Raw genomic sequence first — 12,758 nt, forward strand, 5'->3', positions numbered from 1 at the left:
CTGGCATATGCCAGGAATGTCATTCAGCAGCGGGAGACGAATCAGGGCACTCAGCGGAAGATAAGTGTGATAAGTGCTACATACAGAAAAACACACAGATAGAACACACAGGCAGAGGCGAAGGCAAAGAGAAACGTGTAAAAAATGCTATTGGCTTGGCTGACAGAAAATAAGGTAACCTACATTTACAACTCTATCAATCGATAACTTATCGATCATATTATATTTACACTCTCATATATTAATCTCTCTTAAATGTTACGTATGATGTTTCTATATATTATATAAGCTGTCAATTCAATATTATTCATAAGTTTGTAGAGCGAGAAAAGAAAAACAATAAATAAAACAATATATATCGATTTTAGAAAGGTTTTTAGTGTCTCTAGAAGCGCATAAAAACCAAACAGGCGATTTATATAGTATAAATATATAATATAAATACAAAAACCAAGACCAAGTTCGTTTTATGTATGTATATCCATAATCTTAATCATCATATGTTCCACAAACAGCATTCACAAACCACCATACCCCATACTTTCACATATTTTCAATCAACTACAGGGTATTGCTGTGCCCCAAAGGAATGTGAATAAATGCATAAAATATGGCAAATCAAGCGTCAAACTATTGCCATGAGTTTATAAGTTTATTTCTGCCAGTGTGCTGTCATATGGATACATTTTAAGCAGAGCTTAAGCAGGCTTTGACAAATTCCGAGGTCAGCCAGCAAACTCAGAGTGCTCATTCTCAACCTAACAGTAGGAAGGCAACTACACATTTTCCATTTTACAAAAATATAAAATAACATCTTACACTATATTATTTGTATTTGGAAGTAGGGAACAGACGCAAGGATTTCGAAAAATACAGCCAACGAAATCCTTCAAGAACATCTTAAGCAGCCGCAAAATTTATGATCCTGTCGAGCGGGTTAACTCAAGCCGCTACTAGAGATTAGGAGAGACAAGTGGACAGGGCACACAGCATAGCAGAAGATACAGGTAAGCAGCTGAACAGGTGAGCAAACATCCGTCTTACCATACCATGGCACACGTATAATTATTCAATTAAAATCGCGACGCACTCCAATCGAGTGCCACAAAGGCCTTACGCATTGTGTGCACACAGGCGAGATGCTGGGGAAAAGTGCCCAACTGGGATTAATTCCAGACAGACTACCTCTGCCGGCCAATAGCCTACATCCAGTCCGGACATGTATATACCTGTAGGTATATATGGGCACACAGGCATACACCTGCCCACAGCTGCAGGCGCCGTGTGAAACTCAATTCATTTTCGTCCTTTTGTTGTTTTCTGCTCGGCATTCGTATCTCTTTTATTGCCTCCTGTCGTGCCCTTTATCATACGCTTTCCTCGAATCCGAAGCGAGCAGACGGCCGTGCACGGGCAAGTTAAGGCAATCAAGATATGGCGCTGTAAGTGTATTTGCACAGCTAAAGAATACGTACGAGTCCGCGTGCTCTCGCGTGCAGCGCATTTTACGACTTTCCATAGACAGTTTAAGCAGATTTATAGCAATGAACCAATCGGAATACAATATAGTGGAGCTGCATGCCAGAACTCGCAGTTGTAGCTCATTAGAGCACTCTGGTTTATTGAGCAAAAGTATTCATTTATGATGCAAGTGCGGCGCAGGTAGATATAAATATCAGCTTGAATTGTATGCTGAATTGATTTTTTTTTTAATACAACCGAAATACCAAGGTAAATTAGTGTAAAGGTCATCTCAATTAGTATAAAGGGCAGCTGAGGCTTTATAGCTGCGCTTGCTTAGAGTTGAACCGAATTAATTCATAAGGAATTTAGCCTTAATTAAACATATATTCTGTGTACAAATTATTCCTTTTCATGCCTTATTATTTGCTAATTCGTTCTATCATAGATATTTAGTTGAATTTAATTTAATATACGTAGCTAATAAACCTTAAGCTTAGTTATGAGCTATGTTACGTAATTCAGTGCAAGCTCACATAATCTATTTAATGTTCGGCTGAATTGCTAATTGAAACCGAGCTTTATATACAAACTACGGCCCACAGATATAAATATATTTACTCGCTTCCCTTTTATGTTTTGCATTCTCTGAACTTGTTCAACAACAATAATCAACGATTCAAATTAATAATAAATCAACACAAAATAAAATGGCTATGGGTCAAACATTTATGTCTGTTGTTTATAGATGCACCATGATATATATTTGACATTTATTATTTATACAATCAGTTAAATATATATATATTTCAATATTTATACATGCCGTCAATTTAATAAAACCTGCCTAGAGGGTATTACATATTCGGCCAATCTAAACAAATAAGTGAAAAAAACAGCAACTCAACCCCGCCCCCTTCCTCTTTGTTGCGATTCTCTTTTTGTTTTGACCGGTACGCTTTTTGTGCCTTTGTGTGGTGCAAGATAAATAGTAACATGTTTGCTTTGCCTGTGCAAGAGGGGCGCTGGCTCGCTCCCATTCAGAGACCAGGCCCAAACTCCTATCTCAATGGCCATAAAGCCAACTGCTATCAGTGGCACATGCATCATGGGCTGGCCAGTTGAATAATTCAATGGACGGTGCCTGAATGGAGGCGGCGTCTGCGGCGATGATGGCTAATTTTCATGATTTCATTTACATGGAACGTTATTATGTGATTGCTTCAACTAATACCCTAACTGAATTCTCTTGTTCTCTATTCATTAGATTCGGACCTGGGGCGTTGTAGACTGGTTTTACACTATTTAAGATATTTTTAACTATACGTTTGCCATGGAGAAGAAGTTAAGGTAAGTTGATAGCTTTTCACACTTTCACATTTCATATTCCTTATGGCCCGCAGCAATCAAAAGACCAAAGCAAAAAGATCTCACTCCTTTCTATTCGGTCTCTCTCCCTCTCCCATCGCCTTGCTCCCTCACTTTCTTTTTCACTTGAGCCAACAATTTTCCATTGCAAATAAATTTAGATTTTTGCCTTGTATGACGGTCGTGGACTGACTGCTGCTGCTCTCTGGACGAGATGTGCTGCTGGCTGTGCGTGTTTTTGAAGTTTTGCAAATTGCCAAACGCACACACACACACACACACAGAAATATATATATGTATACATCTATGCATATATATGTGTATACGGACAATGATAGATTAGCAGTATATATAATGGTGTGTGTGTGTGTGTACCATCAGCTTTCGCCCTCTGTCTTTTCCTGGCAGTCACAGTCAGAAAACTTCAATTGGCAGTTCCAACAAATTTCTTGCAACAAAATTAAACTGTAATTGAAAAAGTCAATTAAAAAGTTTCGCATTTTGCCGCTCAATGAGCACCAGCAAGACAGACAGAGACGCTGATAGTTAACGAGCGCGTGTGGGAGGCAGACAGAGAGAGAGAGAGTGAGTGAAAGACCAGCCTGGACATTTCCACAACTCAGTTTTTACACTCTCCTTTTTATTTTGATTTTTACTGGCAAATTACCAATTAGCGTAAAGTTTCATGTCCATTAAATTGAACCGGTTTGAAAGTGATGTGAATTAATCATTGCCAAGTTATTCCTTACACAAATTATTGTAGTTTTATTACTTTATTGTTTTAGGATCATTTTGCAAGAAAATATTCGGACATAATTTTATGCAATATCTATACATATTTATTTTTATTCTCGTTTTTCTCTTCACACAGCTTACAGGACTATGAAAATTTTTACAAGAGTGCTCTATTGAGCCGGCAAAAAGTGCATCAGAACGTGCCAAAGACTTTGAATAGATTGAGTAAATTCCAGCAAATATGTCGCGTGTGTGGCTGCAGCGACGATGGAACCTTTGTGGACTTGGATAAATATCAGGAATTTGAGTTTGAGCCAACGATTAGCAGCTATCGGCAGCTCTTTCAGCGTGCCTCGTTGCAGTTTGTAAGTGATCAATATCATATCGTAAGATAAACGATCTCTGTATTATCTCATATTTAGCAATTCAGTACCATGCCCGATATGCCGGGGCGTATTTGCGGCATATGTTCCTACAAAGCGAAGATATTTTTTCTACTCACGCGCCAGTTTGTGATCGGTCAGCAGATAATGCGCACGGCTGTCACGGACTACTATCGGGATAACTATGCCATTGAGCCGCCCGAGCAGCTGGAAGATCTACTGCAGTTGCGTAAGCAATTGGAAAATGTTTCCAAAATCAAGCAAAAGTCAACGAAAGCAGCCAAATTAACTAGTGTCTACGGCCAAGTGAAGTCCAATGTTACCAGACGTAAGGCCAAACCGAATCGTTCATCTTCAAGCGATCACCGCTTCGATGTAAAACCTAAAGACTCCAGCGACTCAACCAATCACCGGGCGAACAAAGTCCCGAAAGGTCGCAAAAACACCATTAGCAATCAGACGTCACCACCGTCTAGAGTCAACAACGTACGTCAGCCGAACAGAGCTCCAAATCCTGTTAAGAATGTCAATAGCAAGTCAGGATTAGTCGCACAGCGAGCGCCGCCGTATGTCCGCAAGGAACGAACTGGAGCCAAGGCTAGTTCAAGCAATAAGGAAGTCGTGGAATGCCATGTTTCGCCTCGATTGATCAAGAAATGCACTAACTTCGCAGAACTGCTGCCAGTCAAATCTGTGATGCATCACAAAATCCAAATCAATCCAGCCGATGGATCGCCACACAAATCAAATATACCGCCATCCAAAGCCCAGTTGCAGAAGAAGCTATTGGAGAGGCGTAAACAATGGCGTTAACCAGACCTCCTCCATGCTTGTTTTTATAATCGATAGCAATTAGTTTTAAGTTAATAATTTTTTTATTTTTATATAAAAGAAAGTCATGGCAGTGGTGTGGGTACATTATTTGGCCTATAATTCGACTTAAGTCTGATCGAAACCATTTAAATTGAAATGTATGTATGTAGTAAGGCATTGCCATAGACTCAAGAAAAAATATAAATAAAGAATAAGAGAAAACCTATCATATATTATAAGATCTGAAGATCATAGAAGGTAATGCAGCAATATGAAATATGTTTCAATTGATAAACCATATTTAAAGTGATTCTTGGATATTTTCTCCGTATTTATATGCCGATATGTCGATGGGTTCGATTATTACTCAAGCTTATTTAACAGAATAATTCCCTGTGAAATGTTTTCCAAGATAAGCTGATTACTTATTCTCTAACTTATCTAATACCTCTCCGTGTTTCCAGCACACGCCTAGCCGCCCATTTCCAGTATCTAAAGGGTATTGATTAAGTTTTCGACTTTGGCAAACACGAAGGCTGCAAACTTGCTGAAATAACTACTAACAAGAAGTTTCTTTGGCAGGCGGAAGTACAAACTAAGATGGATTTGTTGACTGACTGCTGGCCCGTTTTTCGCTGGGCCATGCCCCGCCTCGCCTCGCCTCGCAGCCCCCTTGCAGCCGTGGGCGGTATTTAAAAATGCAACAAGCGAACGCGACTCAATGGGAATGTTTTTTGTATTTTTCGGTTTGTGCTTGAAAGCGGAGCACAAAATCGATACACAAAAAGAATTAAAAAAGCAAAAAAAAGAGAAAAAGAGGGAGGGAAAGAGAAACTACATATGAGAAAAAAAGGCAAAGGCGAATACTCACAGCACGCTGTGGGTCAGAGAGTGTTGGCATTTCGCAGTATGAGGTCCGGGGCGCTGAGCAAAGCGGTCGAGGGGGGGCGGTAGAAGGGCGCAGGTCATGACGGCTGTATAACCAGCCAGCCAAAAATGCCAAACAAATTGATTGGAATCGAAAACGAAACGTAAACGAAAACGATTCATATGATTGACTGGCTGACTGATGGACGACGGCCGACGCGTCGTGTGCTATGCTGCAGGAGGCGACGAGCCGCAGCAGCATGCCCCAATCGAATCAAGCTCATACAAATGGAACGGGCTGCCATCTGATTTTTGGCATTGATTGCATGCTTTTAAGCGCGGCAAACCCATCCATCGGTTCGTACCTGCTGGACTCAACATAACCACCAATTCTGATTAAAATGGTATAGTTCAAACAAAATTTTGCACTGCATTTAATTTGATTACATTGGAAAAGTCAAAACTGAGTGCGCAAAAAATTAAAATAGAAAACAAAAATTATTGCAAGTGTGATGGTTAACGCTGCTCGACTAGCAAATATCCTGTTTCGGACAAAACTTGTCGAACAAAATAAAATGAGAATTTTTAATTTTTATTTAGCAGTATTTTAGTATTTTAATTAAGTATTTTAGTTATCAGTTATCTGACGGAATAGTACAGATAACGATTAATATTGATAAAAATCAAAGGTATTTTATATTTATACATTTTTTATACACGTTATCATTTCCGAAGATCCACATTAAACATCCACGCATTAAAATCCCTGACTATCGATATTTATCGATTTTTCACTTTCTACAGGGTATATAACATGCACATGAAATGGTATTCATTTTGATGAATGCAATTACGCAACGAGCTGTATGTCAAATTTGCAGAGCGCTATTGCTGTTGCTATTGCTGTTGCTTTTGTTGTTGCTGCTTTTGCTGTCACTGGCATTCAGAGATGCAAAAATTTTTGCATTATTTGCTGGCCACCGCCCGAAGCTAAAAGCTGCCCGCGGTGAATGCGTTGCCATTCACATCAAGAATTGAATTGAATCGAAACGAATTGAATTGAATACCATTCAAATTGTGACTCTCATCCTAGCACAATACATACCACACACACGCACACACTCACACACACACGCACAGACACACACACACACCTACACACACACACACATACATTCTTTACTCTCTCACTCTCAAACGAATCGAGCAAACTCGACGTGTTTATTCACTGCATTTCCTGTTGATATTCAACAAATGCCATCGTCACATTCACAGAGCACGGCAGTCAAACGTTTCCACCTAGCGACTAGCCGCCACCGCTATCGACATCAGCACCCCCATCGCCATCCAATCTCCTTCCCCTGCCCACTTCAACGCTTCCACAGCCACACTAACTGCATCCCGTTGGCGCTTCCCATAAAGGAAACGGGAAGCGCATTTGCAGCAGCCGCCGGCGTTGCCCAGAAGTTCTTCATTGATTTTTGTCACTTATTGTTTGCAGCTCGCAGATGTCCTCGTTACCAGCCACCACAGTGGCCCCCAGCAAACCCCCATACAGCGCCCCTATGCCAAAAAAATGAAGGAAAAATTTGAGCTTTAATCGTTTCTGCGTCGCTGTCTCAAGATTTCAACCAAGTTGTTAGACGTTGCGCCACAGCGCTGAGGTGCTGTCGCCAACCCAATCTACCTTCTGCTTTGTTGCTCACAATTCCCAATGCCAGAGCCCCACCGGCTCCACACCCACACAGACAAACAAACACCTTTCGAGTGTATTTTTAGCCTGTGCTTGATGGCGACATCAATTGTAGCCAGAGTACTTTCAAATTTATAAGTAGCATTGATTTTACAGTCATTTTCTGACTTTCCATTATGCTTATGAGCATAAACAGCTTAGGGTTGTAATTATTAATTAATTATTATTATAATTTGTTGAGTTGTTTCCTTAAAGAATATTTATGAATTTGTGGTAAAACTTAATATTTCGTTTACTTTTAATTTGATTAAAACGAGAGAGATAGTTAGATGAGATAGAGAGAGAGGAGATAGATGGATGGGCTAGAGGGAAAGGGAAATATAGAACATGGAAAGTGTGGGTGTGCGAGCTAGACTCAGAGAAAGATAGAGAGAAACAAAGAGAAAGCTAAAGAAAAAGCGAGATTCAGATAATGAAAATGAAATTTATAATGCGTAATAGAATTATAACGGGAATACCCATTCCCATTGTGAATGAAAATGAGAATAATATTAAGCATTCATAAATCTTAAATATTTGCAAAGCTTTATTTGATTAAATTAGTCGAGTTACTGAAAACAAAACTCCCCAATTCTCACTTAGCTAACACACAATTTCACTTGTGAATACTTTTCACTGCACTCCATATAAATAAAAGGAACTATTTTAGTTATTTTTGCGCTCATGTTATGCATCAGCATCTTTTAGATTGAAGTATAAAATTCCATTACGTATGTGAATTGAAATAATTTAAAGGAATTTCTTCGAGTTGATGTCAGCAAGCAGTAGTTAAATTGAATAGAACTGAAACCCATTTGTCTAAGCGCAAGAAAATATCACATTCATTGCGCCGTACTGCTGTTGCAGTATTCAATACCGTTATGTAGCGATTTTCATTTTCATTTCATTCTATATGATTTCTTTATGTTGTTTTTATGGTTCTTTTATTTTTATTTTGCTTTTATTTTTTTAGTTCGCTCTGCATGCACTTTTCAATTTTTTAAGCTGCAGACGAGCCTCGTGGCCATTCGTTGTGCTTTGTTCGTTTGGCCAAGCGGCTGGCAAACATTTTCTGTATGGTTCCAGCAGCTGAAGGACCTGAGCGCCTGCCACGCCTACTGCACACCGAGTGCGTTGGATAGCGAAAAAAAAAAACAACTTTATATATGCAATATAAAAAAGAGGAATGGAAAAAAAATTTAAACTAAAAATGTTTTATGCATGAGAAAACCACAACAAAGCGCGTAAATGTCATTTCCTTTACACTAAAAGGATACTTTGAAATTGAAATTGTGGTATTTTTCACACACCCACACACACAATCGCTTGCACTCTCTGAGAGCAGCCAAAGAGCTTCCATAGAACGACTTGCATAGCCCTTGCCGCTTCTCGTTTACTGAGGCTGCCGCCTCCATGAGCACTCAAAGCCTTTCTCTCCTGCTTTCTCTTCTTCTTCCCTCTGTACGGGGCAGAGTGTCTCAATAAAGGCAATTGGCGATGGAGCTGGCCATGCCTGGCTGCACAAATGCAAGTTGCATACTTTGCGGCTAATTACGCTCGACAAATAGCGAGCGGGCAGGGCGAAACTAGTTGAGCACAAAAGTACACAGAGCGAAATAATCTATGCATTATTCTATTTACGAATCAGCCGCACTTAAGACAACTCCAGTCATGCCTAATCCAATCCACAAAGCGCCGGTCCGTGGGTCAAGGTCAAGTTTTGTAAACTTGGATAAAGTTGCGAAAACTTAGGTCAAGTTGTGATAGCTTAGGTTACGTTCATTTGAACTGGCTGAAAGTGAGGTTAAATAAGACGAAATTAGGTTAAGTTGCCTTAAGCTGGGTTCAGTTACGTTTCGCTAAGTTTATTTAAGTCTATTTAAATTAGTATAAGTTCGCTTGAGTTAGGTAAGGTTCGGTTAGAGATGAGTTGGTGTTGGGGCTAAGTAGCCCTACCTTGGGTAAGATGAGATTAAGAACTGTGCTATATATGCCTAGGGTCCTAATGCATTTATACATACCTAGGAATGAATGAAGGGAACAACTTTTTACATCGATATTGATATAGAAAGTCTTATAAGAGTTTTCTATATAGAATTAGCAATTTGATTTACAAGAAAGAAAATCCGCATTTCCATATTTCAAACACCAAACCCTCTAGCAATCAAGCAGTTCTCTTTCAGCATCCCTCACTTTTTACAAAAATTAAAAAACTAATAAAAAACTAACTACTCAACTGCTGCAACATAGTTTTCTCCCAGTGCAAACAACTCTTGACTTTTGCTTAAACTGAACATCTACGTTAGAAGAGAGCCAAGTCAAAGTTTTCGACGGCTGCTCAATGGATGCGCCTGAAGTGTGCCAAGGAGTAAGAGTTGTAGAAAGAAAGATGTTGTCTGGCTACGAGTGAAATTGGCATTGGGAATGGGCAACAGGCAATGAGCAATGGGCAATGGGCAATGGGGCATTGGGGCATTGGTTGGACAACGGGCATTGAATACGCTGGCTGTGGCACTCTGAATACGCATAAATTATTCAAAACTTTGTGCTCCGACAGTTGCAGTCGCATGGCGGGCCAAACTACTTACAACAACTGAAATATTCATGCGTATGAAGAGTTGCGGAATGAGCGAAAACAACGACAATTATGCAAAAACACAAAACAAAAAAAAAAAAGAAAGTGGCAAATTGAAAAACAAAAGAGAGAAACAATTGCAGCAAGCAGTGCAACAAAAGGACGGCAAATTAATACAAATAAACGTAAATGAAATAAAAGGTCGGCGGTTTGCATTGTTTGAGGTCGCTATTTGCATTGCGAATGAATGAACAACACAAGTGGCGGGGATTAGCGGTGCGGAAATGGTAAAGGCAAATTGGCCCAAAACCGCGTCGAACCGACCCACCCATACACAAATACACACACACACACCCACACGCACACAAATCAACAACGGCGCCTAAAAATGGCCAAAAGCGAAAAACTCAAAAACTCGAAAACATGAACCGAAGAACCAAGTGCTAGCTGAAGCCCAAAGCCCAAGCGCCAAGCCCTAGCCCTGGCCCTGGCCAAGCCAAAGCCAAAGCAGAGACCCGGATCCGGATCCGGTGGCCAGCATTTGCCACAGGCTGTGCGCCGAAAACTTTTACGTGCCTCAACCACTCAAATGAGCGCCCAAAGTTTGCTTTATGTGCCGCTCACGATGATGGCCATGGCGATGGCGTTGGCGATGGCGATGGCGATGGCAACAGCAAAGTTCAATTACGGTCAGCAAATTGTTTCGCAATTTGAAAACACATTTTCATAGTTTTTACGCTGACAGCGCCTGAAAGTAGGCAGCAGCTTTTCACAGTCATTGTATTTATGAGACAATGGGCTAACCTCAGACAGGTTGCGGCAAAAAGTCGTCTGAGCTTATAGAAACCTAAAGCCGTTTAGTGAGAGTTCATATCAAACCCTGCTTGTCCCATTCCAACTGCGTGTCTATATATGTCTCTTGGTTTGCTGTAATCAAATCGGAAAGAAATATGTTGGCCTGCTGCCTAGCAGTCGGAGTTCAAACAGAGTTACGCTAAGTACGAGACTTTGAAAGAACTTGAGAACTCAAACAGCAACTCATCAGCGAGTGGGCTCAGGTTTCCATCTCTGAACTCTTATTTATTTATTTTTTTCTGTGAAAATACTTTTAAATGTTTGTATTCATTTCCTTAAGCTGCAACTTTTGCTCTAAGTAGCTAACGATATTCCTCTTATTAACTTACTTTTAACATGGACAAACAGTACAAAATTTTGAGCAGAAAAAAAGAAAAACTCAGCCTTTGCTTGCACAATTTATAGCACCATAAGGAAATTAGCATTACACTAATTGATCTCTGGACTTAATGTGCTAAATATCCACTTAAATATTACTTAATCAATCACATTTCTCCGCCTCACTAGTCATGCGTGGATTGTGAAGAGGCAAGCCAAGTAAATTCCACTTACAAAATCGCACTTTACGCTTGATTTATTGCTCAATGTCAGAAGCAGCTTAATTTGTCCCACAGTGCACAGAGCAGCTTAGTGAAAGATGGGCCAGCAGCCAAGCTGGAGCCACCAACAGCCACAAGTATGCAATGAGCAAGTACCACGCACAGGATTTTAATCACGATTTGCGCATATTGCGTAAAATTGAATTTTCAAGTAACCGAAAAGTTTGCCCAGACTTCGTATTTGTATAAGTGCGACTCTGTGTAGGTGTATGCGTGTGTTTGTGTGTGCAGAGGTAGCTGTGTGTGGAGGGAGAGAGAGAGAGAGAGAGAGGGGCATTATAATGACAGATGCAGTTGTTGCTCAGCTTGACGTGCTCACATGTTCTGACTCGTCCACCCGAATTGCTCAACTATTTGCCTCAACTTAATTGAGGCATTGCCCGGTGCCTGCAACGCGTGGTGCAGGGTGGTGCAGCAGTAGCAAACGCAACAGCTATTGTTAGACAATGCTTACAATACTAAGTCCTGCCGTGCTCTACAATAATCTCTCGGTTGTCAGACACGCCCATAAGAAGCAGCAGCAGCAGCAGCAGCAGTAGCAGTTGCTCTGATGGAGTATTCTCTCATCCTGCCCATCTCCTTTCACATTTCCGTATCCCCTTCCCGTTCCACTTCTCCTTCCACCTTCCCTTCCCCTTTCCCATCTTTCTTCTATGCTTTTAAGTAGTTGCAGTCACGAACGAAACACTGGCGCTACAGTTACTCTTGCTGCTTCGACTGTAGCATTTACTGCAGCTACTGCCGTTGCTGGCATCATTATATTTGTACAGCATTTTAATTTCATTAGAAATTCATGAACTGCAGCTTCGCCACTTTAAGTTTTAGCCAATTCGAAAATTGAATTCGTTTGCCCGTTGCCTTTAAGAAAACACAAGGAAGATTAACTGAATGGGGGAAGGTGGCCATTGAATACACTTCAAAGGGGCGTGACAAGAGTAAGACTAAAGAGTGTAAATAGCTATATCAGTGGGATATACTATATATGTGGGATATACTATATACATTATAAGCTAGCCAAAAGTAGATGGAAATCTATATTCACATATAAGCACATATCTACACATATTCACATTTGCTAACTGAACTAAAACACCTCAAGTAGAGCATTGAAATAGCAAATGTCTTTGCTTTGGCACGCAAATTCAATTTAGTCTGTGGCCGCATCGTGGCGCATTTTTCCATGCTCCCAGTTCGGCAACAACACAAAGGGCTCACATTGTATCCACTATGCCGAAGCGCTTTGACCTCCACGTCCGCAAAGGATTTGGGTATAAATTGAAATGAATATCAAAGGCTAAGTTTGCTGCAGCACAACGGGGCGTATGCGCAACATTTGCAGTCTCGGCGCGCACAAAACGCACTTTTTAATT

General features: G+C 40.5%; 1 protein-coding gene across 1 annotated transcript; it reads left to right on the top strand.

The window, feature by feature from the left end:
* The first annotated feature begins 728 nt into the window (after positions 1 to 728).
* On the top strand, positions 729 to 4,868 carry LOC115562022 (uncharacterized). Its single transcript, XM_030382728.2, has 4 exons — positions 729 to 1,007; positions 2,729 to 2,811; positions 3,701 to 3,929; positions 3,987 to 4,868. Exons 2-4 carry the CDS (start codon positions 2,795 to 2,797, stop codon positions 4,758 to 4,760), a joined length of 1,020 nt encoding a protein of 339 aa, XP_030238588.1. The 5' UTR covers positions 729 to 1,007; positions 2,729 to 2,794; the 3' UTR covers positions 4,761 to 4,868.
* Positions 4,869 to 12,758: the final 7,890 nt, after the last annotated feature.

This window comes from Drosophila navojoa, chromosome 3 (assembly GCF_054131105.1).
Source record: "Drosophila navojoa isolate 15081-1374.11 chromosome 3, UAZ_NAV_1.0, whole genome shotgun sequence".
Taxonomy (NCBI): domain Eukaryota; kingdom Metazoa; phylum Arthropoda; class Insecta; order Diptera; family Drosophilidae; genus Drosophila; species Drosophila navojoa.

What these genes read in the sequence shown, in the direction of transcription:
- LOC115562022 (XM_030382728.2), top strand. An exon ending in AGCGTGCCTCGTTGCAGTTT is followed by an intron (nt 3,930 to 3,986) that starts GTAAGTGATCAA and finishes TCTCATATTTAG; the next exon opens with CAATTCAGTACCATGCCCGA.